This window comes from Notechis scutatus, chromosome 2 (genome assembly GCF_049901735.1).
Source record: "Notechis scutatus isolate UNSWTSFEM ecotype Mainland chromosome 2, rNotScu1.2, whole genome shotgun sequence".
Taxonomy (NCBI): Eukaryota; Metazoa; Chordata; class Lepidosauria; order Squamata; family Elapidae; genus Notechis; species Notechis scutatus.
In genome coordinates, this window is record NC_142010.1 from 204537509 (window position 1) to 204549023 (window position 11515).

The 11515-nt window shown below is 42.6% G+C and overlaps 1 protein-coding gene across 4 annotated transcripts in view; it reads right to left on the minus strand.

Moving 5' to 3' along the window:
- The window catches only part of LOC113416814 (TLE family member 1, transcriptional corepressor), an 82487-nt gene extending 76941 nt beyond the window's left edge, over nucleotides 1–5546 (minus strand). For all 4 annotated transcript variants that reach the window (XM_026674912.2, XM_026674897.2, XM_026674904.2 and 1 more), the window contains exons 1-4: nucleotides 4307–5546; nucleotides 3444–3544; nucleotides 1670–1733; nucleotides 1250–1294 (exon numbers count right to left, since the gene is read on the minus strand). In XM_026674912.2, coding sequence (XP_026530697.1) covers nucleotides 1250–1294; nucleotides 1670–1733; nucleotides 3444–3544; nucleotides 4307–4330 — 234 coding nt within the window. In that variant the 5' untranslated portion in view covers nucleotides 4331–5546. The remainder of the gene's footprint in view (nucleotides 1–1249; nucleotides 1295–1669; nucleotides 1734–3443; nucleotides 3545–4306) is intronic.
- Between the last annotated feature and the right edge of the window lie 5969 nt (nucleotides 5547–11515).

Sequence of the window (11515 nt, forward strand, 5' to 3'; positions counted from 1 at the left end):
GGTTTGCTGTTAAAGAAGAAATTTTTAAAGCTAGTCACATTGTTGGACAAAAGTATGATCAATTAAGCTCATAAAAACCTGTGATCTGTAACAAGCTATTAGTAAGTTTTAAGCAAATGGCAGCCTACACATTTTCAGGGGAGAGAGAAGGGGTTGAAAAATATTAGTATTTAGTGCAGTGTAATAGTACTATTTTCAAAGCAAATAGAGAAAATTATGAAAGGAAAAATGAGAATTCTTAATACCTACATTTCAACAATTTAGTTAAGGCTTGAAAGCTGCCATTATTTATGTGACCAAATGTTTAATACGTAAATGTCAAACACACTTATACAAATAAAAAGCATCTACTTTTGAGAGAATCATAATTCTGTATTATCAAAGGTTCTTGCATCTGATGAATTTTACACATACTCCCCCCAAATCAAAGAGTTCAGAATTACAAAAGCAGAATTCAGCATTCAAGCACACTTGCTTAATGGGAGCTTTTGAATACACTGAAGATGTGAAACCTGAACGAATCAATTTCTTCACTTTGCCTTAGCTGGTCAGCCATGCTCCTTAATTTAATGAAACAAGAGTTTCAGATGAAATAGCACATATACATCAAGAAAGAATTGTATTGTTGCACTTTGAAATGTATCCAACTGTGCAACTTCATCTAATGATAATTTTTTAAGAGGCCATCGATTTCTGAAAGACTTATTGTACCAGCATCTTGATGAAAAAGTGGATGTCAGCATATCTACAGAATATTTACACCCTGCCATTAATGCTTTCTTTGGCAGACAATAACTACTCAATTGAAGGTCCTTTGGGCTGAGCAATCATTTAGCTTTCTTTCTCTTATGAGGTCCTTAGTGCCTTGTTCCAGTTCAATACTCTTTTTATTCACCATTATAGTAGCCATAAGTGTGAATTTTATGGGAACTTGCAAACTCAGTCATAAGGAATGCTTTCCAAGTCACTAATCTTTTCATGCTTTTTAAATGGCTTGGATTTGAGCAACCATCAACATATGCTGCCTAGACATAAAATACTGGTTAGACAGATTCAAGGATGTGCCGACCTCAAATTTCTTCTAGAAAACCATTTCCTTGAAAATATTTAATTTTAAGCATCTCTCGTATATAATGGTGAATGCCAAGATAGTATTTATAAAACTAAATGGAAATTTATAGGGAAATTTTAGATATCCATGTAATATAACTTTGTATTAACACAGAATTCAACAATCACAATTTCTTACCTGTTTGTGCATTTCAATATTTAATCCGTATGACATTTCATAATACTGTGAACAAAACAGAGAAAAGTTTATTTAAAACAAACACAAACACACAAACAACAGTTCGATCATGCCCAGAATTTTCATTTTCTCTTGTTCCAAACAAGCAGAAGTAAATCAATACATTGAAACTGTGGTAAAATGATTTAAATGAACAACAGGAAATGTCCTGAAATAAATTCAGCATGGAGCAAACTGATAAGGGAGATTCTGAGTCTTTTGCTGGAGGAAGTTAAACAGAAGCTGGATCCCCATCTGTCAGGGATATGATAGTGTATCCTGCCCTTAATGGTTAGGTTAGGTTAGACTACTTTCCATGCTTTCTTCCAATTCTGATTTTACATTTTAATAAGACAAATAGATAAACAAGATTGTACTTACCATAACATAGTGCCTTTGCATTTCCGTTTTCTCACTTGCGAGCTTCTCACATTCCAATTTAAGGCTACAAAGATAAAGGTGTGTATTTGTTTTAAATATATGAATTTAAGGTATGCTTTTATTTACATTCTGAAAAGATGCTTGTTATGGAAACTGTTCTGGGATCTCAAAGTAGAAACACAGAGATGTTTACCAATTCACTTTAATAGATGACAACATTTGAATATGTAGAGGAGAACAGATAAAAACTTTCCTATTAAATGTAGAAATAATTTAACATAGTGGGAAAATGTTTTTAAAGAGGTACTAACATAGAATTCCAGCATTCCTATGAAATTCAGAAAGTACATTTCTATAGAAATCCATGTGAATTATTAGCAAATAATACTTCAGTTTGTATTTTCCAAAAATCAATTTTTCAAATATAACCAAGCTAACAAACTTTTGCCCATCATGTGAACTACTCGGTATACATGTACTTTTAATTAGACCCAAGTATAAATAATCTATGGCTTTCAGTTGAAGTAAAATAACATAAATCAAGCTGCCAAACTTCAAATTCATTTACAAATTATTTCCAATGGAAATTTACTTCTAGGATTGGGATTGTAATTCTATTAACTAAAAAATAAAAGCCTGAAGGTCATCAAGCTAAATCCTTTAGATAATTAAAGCCTTTCAGTTTGCTATTATGATTAAAGGGTGTGTACCATAATTCTTGAGACTCCCACACTACCATAAAAACTTTACTATTTGAATACTACTTATTTGAACAGGCTTGATCTTTGCAGTTAAGACTGTGTACACAGTGTGCTTGAGCTATATAACAGCTGAGCTCAATTTTATATATGTATGTTTGTTTGTACAAACCAAACCAAGATAATATACTAACCGTCTGGCCCTGGAACATGTTTACTTTAAAGATGTATTCCTCAGATTTTTATTAGGCATATCTTTTACTTACATGTACGTACAAGTTAATGTTTCAGTCAATAACCCTAACTTTATTTCTTGTTTGCAAATTGTGCATTTGAAAACTTTGCTGAACTTTTATGCACGCTATCTTGGGAATATTTTTCACTGAACTAAAAAAAACATAATTCTAAGTAGACACACACAGGATCAAACAATGGCCAAAACAAGCATGCAAACATTTTATTTCATGTGTGTGTGTAAAATGTTTTACTTAGCATGTTCTATTCTCTCGGGAGCTGTGGTGACAACATTAAATAGAGTTTTTTATTATTATTATTATTTTCATTTAATGATGGCATGCTGGAATATGAGGACAGGAACCCTGGTTGACCAAATGTCAACTCAGTGTCTTAAAACTTTTCAGAGCAGCAGTTCCTGTAAAGCTCCATCACAGGGAGATGGAGGTAGCAAGAGAGCAGCTCATACACCTAAACTGTATTAACTTAACACAAATCAAAACAATAGCTGGATCCACCAGCCTGCTTGCACACTCACCTTCAGTGAGTGAGTGACAGACTTTTCACTGCCTCCTCACGCCACCACCTGGGCATAACTACTAAGTACATTTGGAAGAAGCAAAACACCCCATATGTGTGTGTGTGTGTGTGTGTGTGTGTGTGTATGTATCTCTCTATATATATTATATATACATATACATATATACATACACACACACACTAAAGAGACCATTAAGGAACACCTTGAAAATCTCAGCCCAGAAGAACCCTTCCTTCCTTCCCAAGCTTCAAGAAGAAGAAAAAGGTTGATGCCTTTCTAAACTGACCAGAGCCATTCTCACCTGTGATACTGAGCTTGGAGAAACTGGAACTCCTCTTTGATTCGGTCTAGAGACTCCGGGATTGTGAACTTAAAGGGCTGTCCAGCAGCTTGGTGTGGCGTCTGAAGGGAAAGGAAAGAAGGAAGGAAGGGGGCGCAGGAAGAAAAGGGGAGTTGTGAGGAAATTGTTGAGACGACAGGCAAAGTTGCAGCCACCGCTACTGAGGGAACAATGCCACCTGGTCCAGAGAGAGCACGTGGCCAAGGCAAAGGCAGAATTCCCCACAAAACCGCCTTTGTAGGGATGCTGTCCCATCCAGGACTCGCTGCTATTTTTCATTAAAAAGCACCGCAAGGCCACTGGCGGGCAAGAGAGCGCTCGCTCCAACGTCCTCTTCCTTCCAGGAAATGGCAGCAGCAGTGTCTCGCATTCGGTCTTGAGGGGAAAGTACCCGCCGCTCTGAACCGGGAAAGGGAACCGAAGCGGCCCGGCCAAGGGCTATGAGTAAACAAAAGGGGAAGCCGAACGCGCCGCCTCTCTCATCCCCCACCCACCCACCCACCCGTCCGCCGCTCCCCCAAAAGCCAAGCGAGGCTTTTCAAACCAACCCCGACCAGGCCAGCTGACGAGGCAGAAGTTTCCCAGGCCTTTCCTCGCCCGCCCGCCCACACATATACAAACCCCGCTTCCCAAAAAGCTGCTTTCGGTCCCACCAGCGTTCGCAGAGAGCCAACCGAAGCAGCCGACTCCACTTTCGGACTCCTGCCTTTAGCCAAGAACCCCGCGCGTTACTTTTTTCCCGGGAAAAGGGGACCAGGGTGGGGGGTGGGGGAATTGATGGGGGGGGGGGAGTGGAGGTGGTGAGGAAGCGAAAGGCCACTTACGGGATGCCGGCTCTGAGGAAACATGGCTCTGGCCGCCGCTTTCCTCCTTCGCAGGTCTCGCCTCGCCTCGACCCCCTGAACTTTAGATTCAGCGGAAGCTCCAGAGCCAACGCCAGGTGGAAGGAAAGCGGGGAAGGGCGCTTACTCCGCTTCTCGGCTCAGCTGCAGGCTCATCCTCCCCACCTCCCCCCCACGCGGCTTCCCTCCAGCCCCAGCCCAGCCGCTTCCTTTGTTGTTAGCTCGTGAGAGCGAGGGAAGAAAAAGTCACCGGGGATCTGCCCGAGCAAGCGCAAGAGATGGCCAGTCCGGGATGGGTCCTTTTCCTCGCCGCGCCGTTGTTGTTGTTGTTGTCGCTCCTTGGGCTTCCTTGGTTGTTGTTTTCCTTTTCTTTCTTTTTTTCCTTCCAGGAAATAACCTTTCTTTCCTCGGCCGCCAAACGCACTTAGAAAAGACCCAACAAACAAACAAACAAACAAACCACCCGAAAGATCGGTGGCTTTGGAGTCGATCGGAGGAGAAATCCCAAACAAGTCAAAAGGGGCTCTTTCCGACGATCGGGTGGAGGGCTAGAGCCGAAGAGCGCCTCTGCGAAAGGCCGCGCTCTCCCCTTGTCTGGAGAACGATTCAGGCCAGATCGGGCGCCGGACGCGAGGAAGGAAATCGTGGAAGGGGGGTGGGGGGTTATGAGGCAGGAGCCGGACTGAAGAAAGGAGAATCCTGAGAGTTACACGGAAAAACCACCCCACCCCGGTTCAGGCGCTCTTCTCCCTCCTGGTACCCACTCTTCCCACCGCAGTCGGTCTCCAAATCAAGAGCCGCTTCTCCCTCGGAGTCGGGCCGAGGCTGTCTTCCTAGGCCCGCAGCGCCTCGATCAGGATCCCCACGTTAGAATCCCGAAACGAAACCCCGCATTCGGAACAGAAGCATCCCGGGCAGACTTCTTCTGGCGGCGGCCTCTGGTTTCCCTTCCGCTGCTTTTCTTTCTCTCTTGCTCAACCCCCGGGCCAAAGTTCTTCTTTGCGAGATCCCTCGAGGAACCATCCAGGCGGGGGTGGGGAGAAGGCGAGACCTTCTCCTCCCCCCTCCCCAAAATTATCGCAAGGATTTGTCTTCCATGGAGACGAAACCGGCACGTAATAAGAAAACTCCGCAGGACACGCAGCCCAGCTCGGCGGCGGCGGCGGCGGCAGCAGGATCTCAATAAACGGGACACAATGTATCCGCCCGCGCTGGTTACATTAACACGCGGTTTCACACTCCTCGAGCTAACCAGCCTCTTGGCTCCGCCCCGAGCGAGAGGGAGGAAGGCGTGGGGCCAATCGTCTGCTTAGGAACCAACGTGGGGCAATGACATCAGGCCAATGGTAGGCGTCACCTCCCCTTCTGCCTCCCTCCCCCTTTCCTAGGAAGCCTTTCTAGTTGAGCTGCAGGACCCCTCTGAGCGAACCAATGGGAGGCAGAGGAACGTTCAAGCAGGCAGGGAGAATAGGAAGGTCGGGGAGAAGGAGAGTGGAGAGGCTGGGCTGTCAATCAAAGTAACGTGGGGTAGAATATGGGAGAGAGAGAGAGAGAGAGAAATAACTGCTGGGCGCTCGCTCGCCTTCCTTCCCTCCCTCCCTCCCTCTTTGTCTCTTTCTTATTCTTCCTTTACTTTGCCCCACTCTCTCCAGAAATCTGTGAAAATAACGCGGAGAGATAAATAATGCATCCCTCATTCAGGACAAGCAGTACCTACAGTTAGATGGTTTAAGCTAATGGAGGGATCGAGGGGCATGAGTGTCGCCTCGGAGGATGAAGTGTTCACAGCGATCTGTATCAAAAGTTTCCTCGGAACAAGCCTTCTTGTAGTGCTTCCGGAAACGTAACCTCTTCTCACAACAGTTTTCTCTTTAATTTTGTCAGATCGGGGAGAGTGTAGGCTGAAGTGCCCCAGGTAGCCGCGAAGACTTAAAAGGCACGCTGGTAGCTGTCCATCGATTTAAATATATTCAGCCAAAGTGGCTGGCTTGTTTCTTAGGGCCTTGTTGGAGGTCTTCTTATCAGGTGATTTTAAACTGCTATTTCAGCTCAGGCTGATGCCCAGTTCTTTGAAAGTTTCCGAGTGACAGCTATTGTGATAACTGCTCTTAGGAAACTCTAGCGTATTTTGTTAAAGATAGCCTGTAACAAGAGGCTGAGGCTCCATTCCAGCTTGGCAAAGAAATCCCTCCATTATTGAAACTTTGGCAAGACAGGTCCCCAGCAAAGTACTTGAGCTTTTGCAAACATCTTTGGTGGGCTTTATTGTCTTCTTTTAGAGTTTCACCCCCATGATTATTATGCTAAGGAACTTCCTTATTCATTCCTGTCCCTTCAGTTGAGGAAGGAGAAAGAAGAAGCACAATACTTTCTTTCTGATACCTTATTGATGGTTCCCCCAGTCTACTTGGGACATCCTGAAGGGAGAGTTTTGTTTTCTTTTAACTTGCTAAATTTCCTGGTTAAAGGGGTTGAAAAGGCTCTCATTGGTTCAAGTTTGGGAGCAGAACAAGGACTCTCCTACCTACCGTGTCTTCAGAAGAAGTTCAGCCAAGCCTGTCCTCTAGTGCACCCAAGCCAGCAGGCAAGGACAAGTTTACTTTTGTACATTCTTGGTTTTGTTCCCTGAACCATCTAACGTCTAATTGCTTTCACTTTTTTTCCTTAAATTTTAACAATGAAACTGCATACTGTCTTCAAAGTTTGAGGCTGACAGGTCCTTAACACCTTCTTGTGTGAATTGTTTCCATTTCTGGGATTAGATCAATGCTAGGCTTCCCCCCCCACCCCCCAGATTTCTCAATCAAACTTACAAATCCTGCTCTTTATGCTTTTTCTATGATTCTAAATCCCCTGATTTAGAAACATTCTCAGTTTATGTTCAATTCTAATCCTCCTGAATTTATTTTACTTTTTCTGAAGTTCACGGAGGGTTTTTTTTTTCCTTTTCTGTTTTTGGCTTTAAGCTTTTACCAGGGTTCACCAAGTCACAAGGTACTTTATATGTGGGCTCAATTTACATGTACTAGTCAGCATCCAGGCAGGTAAATGAAAGTATTTACAGACTGATGGATAACGTCAGGCAGACATGACTCAAAAATCAAGGTAAACCTGAGTCATTAAATCTGAGTAGCTCTGGAAAATCAATATCTTGCACTTGCTTTTGTTCTTTGCAAGCTTGCTTTGTATGTTCTGCGATACTCTTGTCTCATTGTTTGTGCTCTTGGTGGGGAGAGGTTGAAGTGTTGATTATTGAGAATATTCCTGAATGTGATTTTTGTACTTGAGGCTGACTGGGTGGTTGGGAAATTGTTTGTCTTGACAGAGAATGCTCCGTGGCTTGCTACTCGCTTGGTGGAAAATATGCTCAGCGTTCCCTGAACACGAGGCCAGCTTTTATCTCACCTCTGACTTTCCTGACATTCACTTAAACTGCACTAGACAAACTTGTCATAGTTGTGTCGGATTAACAGCTGGACAAAGTACCCCTCGGTCTCACCTTGGTTAGACAAGGAGAAGGGAAGATCTTTTATCCGAGTCCTTTGTCAATTTTGAAATCGGAGCTTAAGTGCCCCTATTTTACCAGAAGCCCCCAAAGCGGGTTAATTATGTGGGGGATAGACATTGAAGAGGCACAAAAGGGTTTTTCTGGAAACAGGGCAGGCCGCCTTCAGCAACACACCTTCCCTTTCCTCATTGTTGTGGACTTTGGGAAAATTTGTAAGCTATTCCCTTCTGAGAGCATTGCTCACTTCCTCCCTTTCTGTTATTTTGAAGTTAATTGAACTGCACTGGGTAGCATTAAAAGGTTATTCCAGGGCAGGGATCTGGATCTGCGGTTGGTTTAGTATCCCTGGATTTGAGTTGGAGAGCTGTAGTGTGAAATCTCCTCTTTGTCCCATCCCCCCCCGCCGTCCCCCCCACAGATGGCTTCCAAAATTCTGGCTTCGCTGCTAAACCATACTGGGCAGCTCTGAGCATAAAGAATCTGGAACATTGTGGCTGCATAGAAACTGTGGTGCCCTCAGCTTGGCAATAGGCCTCCTGAGCAGTGCTCTTCCCTGTTCCCTGTTTGGAGAGGAATTTATGCTTAGTTTGTTTTTGGAAGAGGCAAACTGAGAAAGCATCTTTAGGTTTTGTTTTTTGTTTTCTGCTTTGCTGCTCAGTTTTGCTTGCTTTAAAGCAGACCAGCAGGACATCTTTTGGATTAAGTGGCATTTGGGTGTTGCACAGGAAAAACAGTACTAATATATTGAAGTAATCTCATTCGCAGTATACTTTCAGTTGTTGATATTGTTCCTTTGTTGGTGTCCTTCGGGAATTCAATGTTTGTTTGGTCTGAGCATGTGCATTTCATGTGAATGTATACTTCATTTATCAAGAAGAGATAACTCTTTGTTAACTTTCTCTCTCTCTCTCTCTCTCTCTCTAGCTCTCTCTTTAGCGGGAGCTTTCCAAATGAATCTGGCAAGAGGCCGATCCCTCATATTTGTTCTGAATAAATCTAGCATTTCTACTGGTGATAAGATAGTACTGCTAAGCACTTTGAAACCAATTTTTAACAGGCTAATTGGGGGCGAAGGTGTCTGTTATTGACAAAAGACTATTGAACTAGAGAATAGGGCATTGGTGAGGGGATTTACATAATGCGATCAGTACAAATAAAAAAGTGAAATAAATTTCATTTTCATATACAATATTTCTAAAATGAAGCAAATTGCAATGGAAATTGGGTCCACGATAGACAAAGTCTGTTGCATCAATATCCGCTAAAAGAAAGTGTCACTCTGAACTGAAAGTTAAAGTTAACTTTCTTATTTTGAAAGGACGGAAACATTTTTCCAAAATTGATTAAACTGAATCTACTTCAGAACCAAAGGATAAACTTCCCGAACTTGAGAAATGTGTAATAAAACAAGGAAACTGTCCCTAGGATCACTCTGATGATATAACCACCGCAAAGGAACACTATGTCCAAACCTAAAGATTTTAAACTTGGTAAGAATAAAAACAAATAAATTGTGTCTCATGGATACTTCCAAGTAGACTCTAGAGATTTATTACAGATCAAGGACAAAGAACTGAAAGGTAAGAGGAAGTAGTAGAGGTGGAGAAATGTAAGAAATATAAAAAAAATAATTTCTGGAATAGGGATAAGTATGTTTATCTAACATATAACTTTGTTAGAAGTAGAGGCATGGACAAAGCAACAGTAATGATCTTATTTCAGAAAAGCACAGGTGAGCAGCTTTGTTAGAAGAAATCTAAATAGCCAAAGATCAAACTAGGCAAACTGCCGAATTTGCAAAAAATGAACTGCTACTCCAAGGATGCTGTTTAGATGACTCAAATGGCAGTGATTTTTTGGCAGGTCAGCATAAATCTGTCAAGTTATCAGGAAGCCACCTGCATTCAGGAGTTAGAGGACCAAGTTGGTATCTCGGAGAAATACTAACAATAGGCATAGAAAATGTCATTGGATCTCTGGCCAGCACTCATCCACATAAAGCAGGGTTGTCAAATTCGCAGCCTGTGGGCTGGAAGTGTCACATACTGGTCACAGCCACATCTGGTTTAGTGAAGGGAGAAAAAAATTGCAGAACACCAGTGCAGTGAAACATCATGTTAGCAAAAAAAAAAAAAAAGTTCTTTTCAGGAGCACAAAATATGCTGGACTGAAGTCCTGAACCTTATTTAATATGGAGGGAAAAATATTTCCACAGTGACAGTGTTTGGCAATGAGATGTTAGCAATCCTTAACCCTTTTGGGGGCGCTTTGGATGATATATCTGTGGAACCCAAAGATTCCTTGCTTTGATATATAACGAGCTTACTTTAAATGGGGCTGAGATTCTAAACAGTGTAGGCAAACTAGAGATTCTGAATAGTGACTAGATGAGAGGTGTCAAACTCGATTTCATTGATGACCGCATCAGGGTGGTGTTTGACCTCAGGGAGCTGGAGTGGCCGTAGCCAGGGTGGGTGTGGCCAGCTTGACATCACTTGTGTCGGGGGTGCCTGTAGTGGCCTGAGGGCTCTGTCAGTGGAAACAGGCTCCCGAGTTCCATTTTCAGCTTGAACAGTCTCCTATAACCTGCTGCCAGTGGAAATGGAGCTCAGGGGGACTGTGTGTGGCCCTCTCCGAGCTCTGTTTTTGGTTAGGGTGGCCTCCTGCAACCCTCTGCCAGTGAAAATGGGGCACACGGCTCTCCCAAGCTCAGTTTTTGCTGGCAAAGGCACTGCAGGCCGGTTCTTTGCTGTTTCCAAGGTGGCCCTATGGGCCAGATCTGGTCCCCGGGCCTTGAGTTGGACACCCCTGGACACCCCTGGACTAGAGACAAGAGAAATAGTGTAGGCAAAGATCTCTCTTGAATTAAATCTTTTCATACATTTTTGTTAGATGGTGACTGCCAGTTGCAATTTGGAAGGAGCAGGGATGGGAATAGCAACAAGTTTACTAAAGTTGTTGCTACACATCTTGTTAGTGACAGCACCAGAAAGAAGGTTGTGTAACATTAAAGTTAGCTGTTAAAAAACAATAGCCAAATTCTACTAGCCAGGTTTGTTTGGAACTTGTTCTCTCTAGGTTGAATGACATTAAGGATTCAATGGTTATGTTACACTGTACCTTGCTAAAACACACTGGAAGCCTAGTATTGATATCAATTCCATAAATCTCAGCAGGCAATTGTCCTTTGGAACATCTGGCAAAATTAAACTATTCTGTTGGAATTCAGTTTCAGTTATTCCAACCTGCTTCTAATTGTTATAAAAAATCCAAAGCCAAACTAATGAGCTATACTAAGTGCGCGCGCGCGCACACACACACACACACACACACACACACAATCTTCTCTTTATTTTATTTTTATAATAAGAGTTTGAAGTAAGATGTAATTGTTGTATAAATGCCAATTTAGACAACACATGCCTTTCCCTTTATTTTAAATATCTTTTACTCAGTGTCCTATGGATTCGATCTCTTTCCCCTTAAATCAGGGGTGGGGAACTATGGCCCTTTTATGACTTGTGGACCTCAATTCCCATAATTCTGGGAGATGAATTTGACAAGTCATAAAGGGGCCATAGTTCGCCACTTCTGCCTTAAATAAATTATTCTCATCTATGCTTACAGTAAAAGCTATGAAGAATGAGAGAATTAGAAACTGCTACAGTATCACAAGGTGATCA